The sequence below is a fragment of the Heptranchias perlo genome, chromosome 11 (assembly GCF_035084215.1).
Source record: "Heptranchias perlo isolate sHepPer1 chromosome 11, sHepPer1.hap1, whole genome shotgun sequence".
Taxonomy (NCBI): domain Eukaryota; kingdom Metazoa; phylum Chordata; class Chondrichthyes; order Hexanchiformes; family Hexanchidae; genus Heptranchias; species Heptranchias perlo.
This window is the reverse complement of record NC_090335.1, coordinates 57,470,897-57,483,983: the sequence shown is the minus strand read 5'-3', so window position 1 is coordinate 57,483,983 and position 13,087 is coordinate 57,470,897. Positions and strand designations below refer to the sequence as shown.

At 42.6% G+C, this 13,087-nt stretch overlaps 1 protein-coding gene across 1 annotated transcript in view; it reads right to left on the bottom strand.

Moving 5' to 3' along the window:
- The window catches only part of dcbld2 (discoidin, CUB and LCCL domain containing 2), a 109,100-nt gene that overhangs the window by 30,887 nt on the left and 65,126 nt on the right, over positions 1 to 13,087 (bottom strand). Inside the window, exons 4-5 of the mRNA XM_067993122.1 lie at positions 9,420 to 9,471; positions 6,507 to 6,579 (exon numbers count right to left, since the gene is read on the bottom strand). Of these exons, the coding sequence (XP_067849223.1) occupies positions 6,507 to 6,579; positions 9,420 to 9,471 (125 nt within the window). The remainder of the gene's footprint in view (positions 1 to 6,506; positions 6,580 to 9,419; positions 9,472 to 13,087) is intronic.

Below are 13,087 nucleotides of genomic sequence, written 5' to 3'. Positions count from 1 at the left end.
CGATTATTTTTCACCGTACTCAACAACGACAACTTTTACATTACACCTGTACCATAAGAAAACGTTCCAAGGCGCTGCATGCTACACAGCATAATAATCAGACAAAAATTGACACCGAGCCAAAGGAGGGGGACTGACTAAAGGTTTGGTTAAAGCAAAGTTTTAAGGAGGGTTTTAAAGGAACAGAGAGGTGGAGTGGCTTAAGGAGGGAATGCTGGAGCTTAGACCCTAGACACCTGAAGGTACAGTCGCCAACGGTGGGGCGAAGGAAGTTTAGGATGCGTACAAGGTAGTAGGATGCGCATCTCTGACTTGCTCAGCAAAGCTGAAAGACAACCTCGTCCTCCGGTGAGCTGTCTCGTGGGTTGTCCCTGCCACCAGTACCTGCTGATGCTTACTAGTGCTGGGTGCTTCGCCGTATTCAGACCCCTCTAACTCACTCTCTAACCCAGCCGGGGTGCTAATCTCTGTGCTTGGGAGTGATGCTCCCAAGGATCCTCCTCCTCTGAGGTGTCTTTGGCTGTTGAGAAGGACCTAGATGAAAGAGAAAATGGTGGAAAGTTGGCCGGTGGGATTTAAATGAAGCACAGAGTAAAAATCGGGGCCCCTGTGTGTGTTGTGACCAACAAGAAAGAATGTAATAACTAGGCATTCATAGAGAAAGATCCAGAAGACATTGGAGTCGAATTTCCGCTGGGGTTCTCCTGATTGTCCACCATAACTTTGGTGGAACGTATGCGGAAACCCCAGAGAAATTTTTACAAACAGCTATTTACATAATTTCTCCAAAATTTACGGCAGACGGCTGGGAGAACCTCTGCCAAGATTCTACCCCACTGGGGTCGATTTAAACGGGAGGCGGGATAGGTACGTTGGGGGTTCGCAAGCCGGCATTGCCTGAGGCTGGAGAGATTTTAGCTCATGGGCCTCAGTTCCGTAACGAAGATCGAACTTCCACCTGAACCTGGTGGGAATTACTGCCTGGCCGGCAGGAGGGAGTGACAGTTCAGATGGCAGGAGGCCACTGCCGAGGACTGACTGAACGGTTCCCGGCAGTAAGGTAAGTGGGTGGGTACCGATTGCGGTCGAGGGTGGAAGCCAGGGACAGGGGCTGCCCAAGGTTTCCTTGTGCGGCCAGGAAAATCGATCCTTCTCCTCCTGGCCCACAAGGAAACCTTTAAAAGATTAAACTTCCCTGGGCCTCTTGTGGCTCTCGGCAGGACTGCTCCCCCACTCAGGCCAATATTGAAGTCGGGTCCTGACAACGTCATCCGAGCCCAATCCTCATGGTAAGATGGAAGGACCCTGCCGGCTTTGGGTGGGTGTCCTTGCAGTTGGCCAGATCGGGCGGGAAGGCAGTGGGTAAGTCCCCCACTTCAATGTAACCCCCCACCATCCTACCCAGTTTCCTCCAGTCATGGGGGGGTTGGGGGTTAAAATCCCCCCCGCATTGTCTCTTATTGACAACTCTGTCACTGGCTAAGGGAGCACAACCCCCGAATAACTACCAACATAACTTAAATATTCGTACATAATATAAATTAAATGGTATAATTTTAAAGGGGATGCAGGAACAGAGAGAGACCTGGGGGTGCACATACAAAAATCTTTGAAGGTGGCAGGACAAGTTGATACGCCTGTTAAAAAAACATATGGGATCCTGGGCTTTATTAAGAGGCATAGAGTACAAAAGCAAGGAAATTATGGTGAACCTTTATAAATCACTGATTAGGCTTCAGCTAGAATATTGTGTCCAATTCCAGGCACCACACTCTGGGAAGGATGCAAAGGCCTTGAAGAGGGTACAGCTGAGATGTACCAGAATGGTACCAGGGATGAGGGACTTCACTTATGTGGAGAGACTAGAGAAGATGGGATTATTCTCCTTACAGCAGAGAAGGTTAAGGGGAGATTTAATAGAGGTGTTCAAAATTATGAAGGGTTTTGATAGCGCAGATCAGGAGAAACTGTTTCCACTGGCAGGAGGGTTGGTAACCAGAGGATACAGATTTAAGATAATTGGCAAAATATCTCAGTGGGGGGGGGAACTGCATGAAAAGGTGGTGGAAGCAAATTCAATAGTAACTTTCAAAAGAGAATTGGATAAATACTTGAAAAGGAGTAAGTCACAGCACTATGGCGAAAGGGCAGGGCAGTGGGACTAATTGGATAGCTGTTTCAAAGAACTGACACAGACACAATGGGCCGAATAGCTGTCTGATTCTATAACAGTCACTCCACTTTAAAAAGTAATTCACTGTATGTAAAGCAGTTTGAACACTTCAATATGATACGGCATTATATAAATGCAAGTAACTTATTTGAACTGTACCAAGCTCAGCACGTCAGTACTTAGAGTTAAATAGACGTTCGACACTCAAAACAACCACCTCAACTGCAGTAAATTTCCCAGTGCAGTGCACTCTCCATTGGCTGAGGAGCAGAGTGAAATGCAATTGTATGAAAGTCAGGGACTTCACCCAGTCAGCAGCTGCAGGAAGATGTAGGAGGTGAAAGGACTCGTGGGATTGGGAGTGGGAGAGAAGGAGAGAAATAGACAAGCACAATGCAGGAGGGCAGAAATGTAAATTGATTTTACTAACTACATGTCACTGTTGAAGATTTTAGGAATTTTTATGGTTTTCCAAAGGAATTGTTTGGCTAGTTTCTGTTTGATTCATTCCTAAAGAATTAGCACCACTAAATGAATTCAGCGGAGGTACTCTACAGAGCCTCTGAATAAAGACATTATTGAAATGACAATACTGGTTTGGTATTTGATTAACCTTTGTGTGCTCTCTTGGTATTCAATGAAATCAGCCTGATGTGTCCGTTGTGTGGAATGTGTGAAGTAAGCACTCTGAAAAGCCAAGGAGTGCAGTGTCTGGGCGCATTTTATGCCCTCGGCTCCACTGACTCATGCCTGCAGATTGCTGGAACCCAGCTGGTTCTGTGTAAGCTCTGAGGCGAGACCTGATAAGCCTCATGAAGTGAATGCTTCTGCATAGCTTAAATAAACATTGCAATTGCCAAGCTCGGCACCAGCTGACAGGACTGTGGCTGCCACCACAATCCTTACAGCCAGCACTGACGGTTAACTCACATCTCTAGAAATCTGGACATGTTGATCTTGAAGACTAATGTGATTCCAGTATCTCCAGCAGTGAATACCCACCGTCTTACTCGCAGCTGAGTGATCTCAACTTGCTATAGCACAGACTGCACTCCAGACCCTCCCATTACAAAAAAACACTTCAATTTAAATATCTTCTTCAATCTATGATTCTGATATAAAAGGGGAATTCCCTCTTGTTTTGGCTAAGAAGAAAAAGAAAAGAAAGACTTGCATTTATATAGTGCCTTTTGCAACCTCAGGACATCATCCCAAAGCACTTTACAGCCAATTAAGTAATTTTTTGAAGTGTAGTCACTGTTGTAAAGTAGGAAACAATTGGACAGCACAGTAAAAGCAGCTGGTGTCAACTGCTCTTGCACCCATAACTTTTGGCAACTTGGAACATTTCTTTGGTACTGAAGCATATAGAACGTTCGAGGACATTTGCAGGTAATGTCTGATCCTACGTGATGTTATGTATCCCACAATATAAAAAATATTGTAAATTAGGAAATATTAGCACAAAGAATATTTCATGCAACCTGAGGCTGCCAGCATTTTCACGCAAAATTAATTTTGCTGAGACACATTTCTGGTAAATGCAGTCAGTATAAATTTGTGATAAATTTAAACATGAGTATAGCAACATTTATTGACAGTACTTCTTTTGTTCTCAAAAAGCACACTATGATATAAATAGCCTGGGTGGAAGCACCCACGGGCAATGTTAATGCTCTCATATCTGTCAGGATCTGAGCATTTCTGGTGAATCGGTCACAAAGCAATAGGCCTGCTTTCTCCGCCACTCTTCATCTGCCTCCTCAAATAGATTGGCATCAGAATAATTGGAAGAATATAAAAACCAATATGTCTACCTTGCAGAAAGAGATTTCTGAGGGTCAGGATCTTCGAAGGTTCATAAGCTGCTTTCATATTGCACCAAACATATGCCAGCTCTGTTAGCTGCCACTATGCACTAGAAATAAGTCTTTCCTTAGTAAACTGTCAAGCTTACTTTGGGGTTGCCACCTGAAGCGCAAGACCAGTGTGTCAGGACCCAGCGACTCTACTACGAACTAAACCAATAGAAAAAAACAGCTCCAGCGTCCTGAATAACTGCTAAAACCTTGAAAATAATGCTATAGGAAAGAAAGCCACGGATTTGATGATAACAACACTAAATCTGGTCTTCCCATGAAGTGGCTGGTCTGCTGAACTCAGCCATCGAATGTGTGCTGTTTCCAGGAGCTGATGTTTGTTCATTAACACTTGGCTCTCAACAGCCCCTGCTGCTCCAATAAGCAGTGGGCGTTGCTGGGAGCAAGTCCTGAGCAGGAGGCCAGTCATCACCACGTATAATTTTCAAAAGGAACAGTTTTAGCTTACAAGTGTTTTAAAGATTAAAAATGGGTGGGGGGGGGGGGGGGGAGAATTTTTATTAGGAAAGTTTGAGGGAAAGGGCCTTATCCTGGACGACTTTAAAGGACCTTAGAAGTTACCACTTCACAAAACTTAAATAATCTCAAATAATTTGTCCGTTTTAAAATATCATTAAATTCTGCTACCTTAAATAATATTTTGAACTGAATGTTTAAATGTTTGCATTAACTAAATGCCTTGCTTTTTAACCATTTTAAAGCCCACGACATGAACCTTTCTACCATTGTCAGGTTCCAATCTATGAAACAAACCTCTCTTTCTTATGTTCTCCAACTAAACCAAAGAATTAAATTACATTTAAAAAACACCTCTTGTATATTTAGAAACCCCCCCCCAAACACTTCACAGCCAATGAATTACTGTTGATGTGCTATCACTGTTGTATGTAAGCAAACATGGCAGCCCCTTTGCGTTTAGCAAGATCCCACAAACAGCAAATGAATGAATGATCAAATTTATTTTATGCTTCTTGGGATGTGAGACATGCTGGCAAGGTCACATTCACTGCCCATTTCTAGTTGCCCTTCGGTACTGGTTGTACAACTGAGTGGGTGCTGGAGGGTGAAAGCATTTCTCTATTTTTTAACAATGATTGATAAGGTAACTAAAAAGAGTTCCATGTGTTACAAGCAGTGGAAAACAGTAAAGGGGAGATTCCCTGGGTCTGCACTCTGGCACACTGGATCGCCTGGGCACAGCAAATATCTGAAATCAGGTGAGTTGGAGCGCACACCCGTAATGGAATCTGCCCGATCTTCGGTCTAGGGACTTAAATAGCGGAACATAATAGTCACTCCACTTCATTGTAATTTAGTATACGGGATGTTTCTGATAAAATATTATATAAATGTAATACCCTTAACATATCCAACTACTAGAGAGCAGTAGCCAACAACACAAATAGAAAATGGAACGATTTAGCCAAAATAGAAGAATGCAAGCCAGAAGAGGTCTTGCTCAAATTGTATATAACTATATACCTTTAGTTCTCGTCACTGTGATACAAAAGAAACACTGAAGTGCTGGAAGAGATAGGAGGCTGACTGCCCCAGTCAGAGGTCGGAGGTATGAGATACAAGGAAAGATTGGAGAAACTTGAACTTTTCAGACTTTGAAGGAGGCAATAAAGAGGTGATCTTATAGAAGTATATGTTTGTGTATCCACAACAAGAAAAGGCCATCAGGCCTTAATACCCACCCATCCTTTGGCTGATTTCATGCCCGAGCACCAACTATCCTTTCCCCACTTCACAGCAGAGGCAAAAAAACAGAAACTGCAAACTACATTGTGAGAGTAGGACAAAGAGACACAGGTTCAAGCCAGTAAAAAGCAAATTTAGGACGGAGTCAGGAAATTATTCCTCACACAAAGTGACCAAAACCCTGAAATTATTAAGGAACTGACATAATGGGGGACTGTAGTCTTTCTGGATGGATGAACTAAAATGGACCAAATAACCTGCCTCATTGACATTGTGATTTTGTGACGTCTTTCTTTCCTTTTATCCTGGCCTAGATGGAGGTGAAGAAGGGGACTGTGCACCCTGAAGGGGTTGGATCCCCAAATTGTAACGTTGATCCTCAGTAACTGCGATTCTCAATGGTGCATTCTATCCTTCTCAATGTGGACAAGGGGGAAAGGCCTTCAAAATAGAGTGGAGGGCAGTGTTATATTCGTGAGATTTGTGCTACCCATCAGATTTTAAAATGCATTTTTGAAAAGCAACATTTAGTACAAACAGAACCACAGGATAAAAAATCACCAACAATCACTGGGTGAAGTGTATATTCTCTCAATATTCACCAAATCATTTGCAGATCTCAGAGCACGGATGGATATGCACTATCCTTTCCCCACTTCACAGCAGAGGCATTATGGTACATTATGGTTAGAGAATTTCACATGGCTAATCCCCATTAATAGGTTTGCCAACTTTCTCTCTCTACTTACATCTCGGTAGCCATGAGGGATAGTTCCAGAGATGTCACCAAAAGGGGTCAAGCATCCTGCAGGACAGTACTTGCTGAAAATAAGAAACAGGTAAAATATAAACCAGGTAGTGAATAACCTACTATCTTACTGTGTTAAGGAGATGGTCAATGAGAGGGTACATGTTTAAGATAATCACAAAAAGAATTAAAGTGGAGATTAGAAAAAGATTCCTTTTGCAGAGGGTGGTTAGAATATGGAATTCACTGTCACAAATCATTGTTGCAGCAGAATAAATAATCTTTTTAAAAGGGAATTAGATAGTTATTTGAAGAAGATAAGCATTACAGGGTATGGGGGCGGGGGTGAGAAGAACAGTTGGATTAAATTGAGTGGCTTGAGTAGAGAAAAGCTCCAGCAAAGACTTGGAAGATGTAATAACCTGTTTCTGTGCTGAAACATGACGATCCCAGAGAAGCTGGCGGGAGCCCTGGGAGAGTGCTTTGTCACACTCACATCTTCCAAGGCCATCACACCTCACGTTAGTGTAACACTATCTAATTGAATGATTATATACTGACAATTGTGTTGGCAAAAAAATTGGGCACATATCTATCTATCACTGTGCATGTGCTCCTTCAACTTACAGCATCTCAAGATTATTTTTCTGCTTGTATAACAAGATGACATGATCTGAGGGCACAATTCTGACCTGGAGAAATGCCTCCCTGGTGAAGTGATAATTGCAGCATGCTTGGGAGCATCAGGTGACTTTAGACCTGGTTCCCAAAGCTTTCCACCACTGGGGTTTTCCTCGCCACATGTCTGGGTCTGTTGTAGATTAATTGATAGAGTTTGATTGCTATGATTAGTCAACAACTCCATTATCATTATATTATGTGACTACATGGATGGTAGAAGCAAAGTGGATGGACCGTGGTCTTTTTTCATCCAGCAATTCCCATGTTCCTAAGTCCTGGTGGCAAAGGCAAATCTTCTCTGAAATGCCCAAGTAGCTCTGATGGGGGTCTATAGAAGTAATGACAGGTCTGTGGAACCCACCTTAAGTCAGGTGGACTCTCTCTGATCATTCCTCTGCAACTCTTCCTCATCCTCAAGCTCCCCGAGGGAAAGATGAATTCCAGAGAAATGCTCGTTGTATCACTTTAGGGTGCTTCAAATGAGTTTTAAGCTCTCTGAAATGTTATGGTGTGAAAAAACAAGCAAACCAAAAAAGTCAAAAATGCAACAAATTTCCCCAAAAAGTATACAAAAAGCAATTGGCTGTGAACCAACAGTAAACCTGCACAACACAGTTTTAAGAAAGAAAAGGTCAAAGGCTAGAAAGGGTCTTCTACTCTGGCCAGTTTATGGGACCCTAAAGCATTGCCATGATAAAATTTCCCTCTTATTTCCATTCCACATTTCAGTGGGGAATATTGTACTACCAGTTTATGTCAGCAAATGTCTTTAGAAGAAGTTGTTTTTTTTTCCAATTGTCAGTTTTTAAAAAAAAAGTGCAGATCTACGAGATGTTTCCTCTTGCCAATACTGACTCTTGCTGGGGTATGGTTCCATGCCTACAGTCACTGGATTGCAATCAAGAGTGGGAAAGCTAGCTGATTTTTCCCCTCCCTAACCCAGGGCCACTGAATCCAATTATAACACCACTACCTCCACTCTGACTGCAATCAGTAACTCTGTACAACACTCCCGTCTCTAGAGGATCAGCTCACTGATGTGCCTGGGAGTGGTACAACATCAAACTATTACTTACATGTTTATTTCAAATGTAATCTGTTTAGTAACAATGGATATGCTGGCTCCAATTCACTAGAATTTGAGCTGCAAATACATTTCAAGACTGTCACCTTGCAGTTTGGGTATCAATACACTATGAATGACGACAAATGGGTTTATGATTACAAGATAATTGGACACTGAACTTACAATGATACTGAAATTAAGGCTATAAACATAATCAGTATCACTGTCCACATGTTAATTTAAAAAAGAAATATATTATCCATTTTTGTGTTCATGTTTTATGCTCCGTCCTTAGGTCTCCCTTAGTCAGTCAGTGCTGCTCTTGAACCATTACTGGGTAGTGTGACGGAGCACCTAAGGATGAATTCCCCTTCCGGCCCTGTACTTTCACTGAACTCCTCCCCTCCCCACAAACTTACTTGGTGGCAAACTTCAGAAGTGCCCCCATGTCTCACTGCACTGTGGCACATCGCACCAGAACACACCTTGCACTGCCTGACGCATCAGCAACTTCAGAAACAAGACTTGAAAAACTGGGGCTTTTTTCGGCAGGACAGCGGAGATTAAGGAGTAATTTGATAGAGAGGATTAAAATCATGAAGTGATGGGACAGAGCAGATAGAAAAAGACAGTCTCTAGAGATTGAGGGGTCTAGAATGAGGGGACATAGATATAAGAATAAATGTAAGAGATATAGGACAGAAAGCTGGAGAAACTTGTTTTACATAGAGGGTTGTGAGATAGTGGAATGCATTACCAGAGATTGGACCAGAGAACATGTCATCATTTAAAAATAGGTTAGATAGGTGAAGGAAAGGGGAAATAAAAGGTATACAGGAACAGAGCAGGCAAATGAGATTAGGACTAATGCTCATGTGAAGATTAACACCAACCAAATGGCCTGTTTCCATGTAATTCAGTAAACAGTCAATTTTTTTTTCAATAATAGATTGTACCTTATTTATCTTTCATATAACTCAGTTTTCCCTGTTAAAATGTAGCTGACCTAACTGGATGCTATAAAAAAGAATCCAATGTCCAGATTAACATCATATAGTACATTACAGAAAATTGAATCAAACCTGTTGGCAATTTTAAAATGATTCTTTTTTTATAAAAGAAATTCTAAACCTAAATCCCTCTACCATCAGTTTAGCTAGTCCTCACCTGAATTCAGGCTCTGAAAAGTGGCTCCCCTTGTCCAAACAGGTAATTAAATCTGTGGGGAAAAATTACAGAAAATTAGACAAATGTCAAATCAGAAACACAGAAATTATAATCTTAATTTGTGTTTTATGGAATGAATATACACATATATAAAATTATAAATGAATCCCCAAGATTACACTTCAGAATTGAAAATAACTTTCATGACTTAATTCCCAATGCCAGTCAGTACGGCTCTGGCAGCTGGTGGGAACAATATCTTACATTTAAATATGTAGCTCCTTTCATGTAACAAAACATTCCAAGGCACTTTACAAGAGAGGTAGACACCAACAGGGAATAGGAAAGAAAGTGGGGTGGGGCGGGGAGGACTATTGCCATGATCAAATGGATGGGTCTTGAGGAAATAAGAGGGCAATAATAGTAGGGGGACTTCAACTACCCTAACATCAACTGGGATTCAAACAGTGTGAGGAGCACAGAGGGCGCAAAATTCTTGATCAGTGTCCAGGAGAACGTTTTTAGCCAATACGTGACAAGCCCAACAGGAGGGGATGCAATTCTAGGTTTAGTCCTGGGAAATGAAGATGGACAAATGGGTGAAGTGACAGTGGGTGACCATATTGGGGATAGTGACCACAATTCAGTTAGTTTTAGCATTATTATGGAAAAGGACAGAGTTAAATCAGGAGTAAACGTTTTAAATTGGGGGAAGGCAAATTTTACAGAACTAAGAGGTGATTTGGCAGAAGTGAACTGGACACAACCACTTGAGGAGAAATCAGTGGCAAGCCAATGGGAGGCACTAAAAAGTGAAATTCTTCGGGTACAATGCAGACACGTCCTCTCAAGCACTGTCAAATTTAGAGCCCTCTGGTTGTCCAGAAGTATAAGGGGCAAGAGAAAGCAGAAAACTAAATACTGCAGAAAGCCCAGAGGAGTATAGAAAGTATAGGGATGACGTAAAAAAGGAAATAAGGAAAGCAAAGAGAGGGCGTGAAAAAATATTAGCTAGTAAGATTAAAGAAAACCCAAAGATTTTTTATCAGTACATTAAGAACAAGAGGATAGCTAAGGAAAAGGTGGGACCTATCAGGGATGATAAAGGTAACTTGTGTGTAGAAGCAGAGGATGTGGGTAGGGTTTTAAATTAATATTTTGTCTCCGTATTCACAAAGGAAAGGGATGATCCGGACGTAGTAGTTAAAGAGGAGAGGTGTGAAATATTGGATAAGGTAAACATAACGAGAGAGGAAGTACTAGAGGGACTGAAATCCTTGAAAGTTGATAGGTCACCAGGGCCAGATGGATTGATTCCTAGGCTATTGAAGGAAACCAGGTAGGAAATAGCGGATGCTCTGAGGATCATTTTCCAATCCTCACGAGATACAGGGGAGGTACCGGAGGATTGGAAGACTGAAAACGTAGTACCATTGTTTAAAAAGGATACGAGGGAAAGGCCGAACAATTATAGCCCGGTCAGTCTTACCTCGGTGGTGGCCAACTATTAGTTTATCCTATCTCTCAGTATTAATTCTGTCACTTGGAAAGGCATGGTTTAATCAGGGAAGGTCATGCCTTACAAATCTGATTGAATTCTTTGAGGAAATGACAAGGAAGATTGACGAGGGTAGTGCAGTGGATGTTGTCTACATGGATTTTAGTAAGGTATTTGACAAGGTCCCACATGGCAGACTGGTCAGAAAGGTAAAAGCCCATGGGATACAGGGAAATGTGGCAAATTGGATCCAAAATTGGCTCAGTAACAGGAAACAAAGGGTAAAAGTCGATGGATGTCTTTGCTAATGGAAATCAGTTTCCAGTGGTGTGCCATAGGGCTCAGTGTTGGGTCCCTTGCTGTTTGTGGTATATATTAATGATTTGGACTTGAATGTAGGGGGCATGATTGGCAAATTTGCAGACGACACAAAAATTGGCCATGTTGTTGATAGTGAAGAGGATAGCTGTAGACTCCAAGAAAACATCAATGAGTTGGTGGAGTGGGCGGAAAAGTGGCAAATGGAGTTCAACCCGGAGAAGTGTGAGGTAATGCACTTAGGGAGGGCAAACAGTAAAAGGGAATATGCAGTAAACGGGAATATATTGAGAGGGGTAGAGGAAGTGAGACACCTTGGAGTGCATGTGCACAGGTCCCTGAAGGTGGCAGTACAGGCTGATAAGGTTGTGAAGAAGGCATACGGAATGCTCTCTGTTACTGGCAAGGTATAGAATACAAAAGCAGGGATGTAATGATGGAACTGTATAAAACGCTGGTAAGGCCACAGCTGGAGTATTGTGCGCAGTACTGGTCACCACATTACAGGAAGGACGTAATTGCTCTGGAGAGAGCGCAGAGAAGATTTACAAGAATGTTGCCACGGCTTGAAAATTGCAGCTACGAGGAGAGATTGGATAGGCTGGGGTTGTTTATCTTGGAGCAGAGGAGGCTGAGGGGAGACTTGATTCGGGTGTACAAAATTATGAGGGGCCTAGATAGAGTAGACAGGAAGTACCTGTTTCCCCTAGTGGAGAGTTCAAGAACTAGAGGAAGGATTAGAGGGGACATGAGGAAAAACTTTTTACCCAGAGGGTGGTGGGTGTATGGAATTCGCTGCCCGAATTGCTGGTAGAGGCAAGGATCCTCAACTCTTTTAAAAAGTACCTGGACCTGCACGTAAAGTGCTGTAAGCTGCAGGGCTACGGACCGGGTGCTGGAAGGTGGGATTAGAATGGGCACCTAATTGTTCTTCGATCCGGCACGGACACGACGGGCCAAATGGCCCCCTTCTGTGCTGTATCTTTTCTATGGTTCTATGAAGCTCCTGATAGTGGAGAGGGAGACTCAGCAAGAACAAGAGGTTTAGGAGGAAAATTCTAGAATGCAGGGATATGGAGTCTCAAAGGCTCTGCCACTAATGGTTGAAGGGACTATTGGCGAATGATGCACGGTAGACTAGAAACATGGAAGGTGTAAGATGAAATATTGGGCTGGAGAAGACTACAGAGGTAGGGTGGAATGAAGCCAAGGAGGCATTAGAAAACAAGGATTTGAGTCAATACAATGAGGGGGGCAGGGAACCAATGGAGGTTGGTGAGAACAGGGGTGATGGGTGCATAGAACTTTGTGCGGGCTGTTCAGATTCAAACAAGTGCTAAGACTGCACACATTGAATTGAATCTGAAGCAGCTTGAGACGGTGATGGATTCAGTACCTGAGGTGCAAAGCTCCTCGTAAGAGATAAATAGGATGGCTTTGGTCTTGTAAATATTGAGCAGGAAAAAGTTCTGGCTTTTCCAAGACTTGACGACAGACAAGCAGTTAGACAGCACAGTGGTGGATGTTGAATCAAGGGTAGAGGAAGAGGGGTAGAGCTGCATGTCAACAGTGCACATACGGAAGCTGATCCTACATTTGTAGATGATACTGCCGAGAGTCCACATGTAGATAAGGAAAAGGAGGGATGAAGAACATGCAAGTAGTGCAGTTCTTCAATAATAAGGTTGCCAGGCAGGTGTGCCCCTAAATAGAGACCAGTCTGTGGACTGGAGATGTTTTGGCTCCCTTTAATAAATTGGAAGCAGACTCTGCAGAAACCCAGGAACAGATGGAACGGTAGCAGCTTGAAGGATGTGAACCTTCGTATGATCAATGCATGACTGTGTGTGCC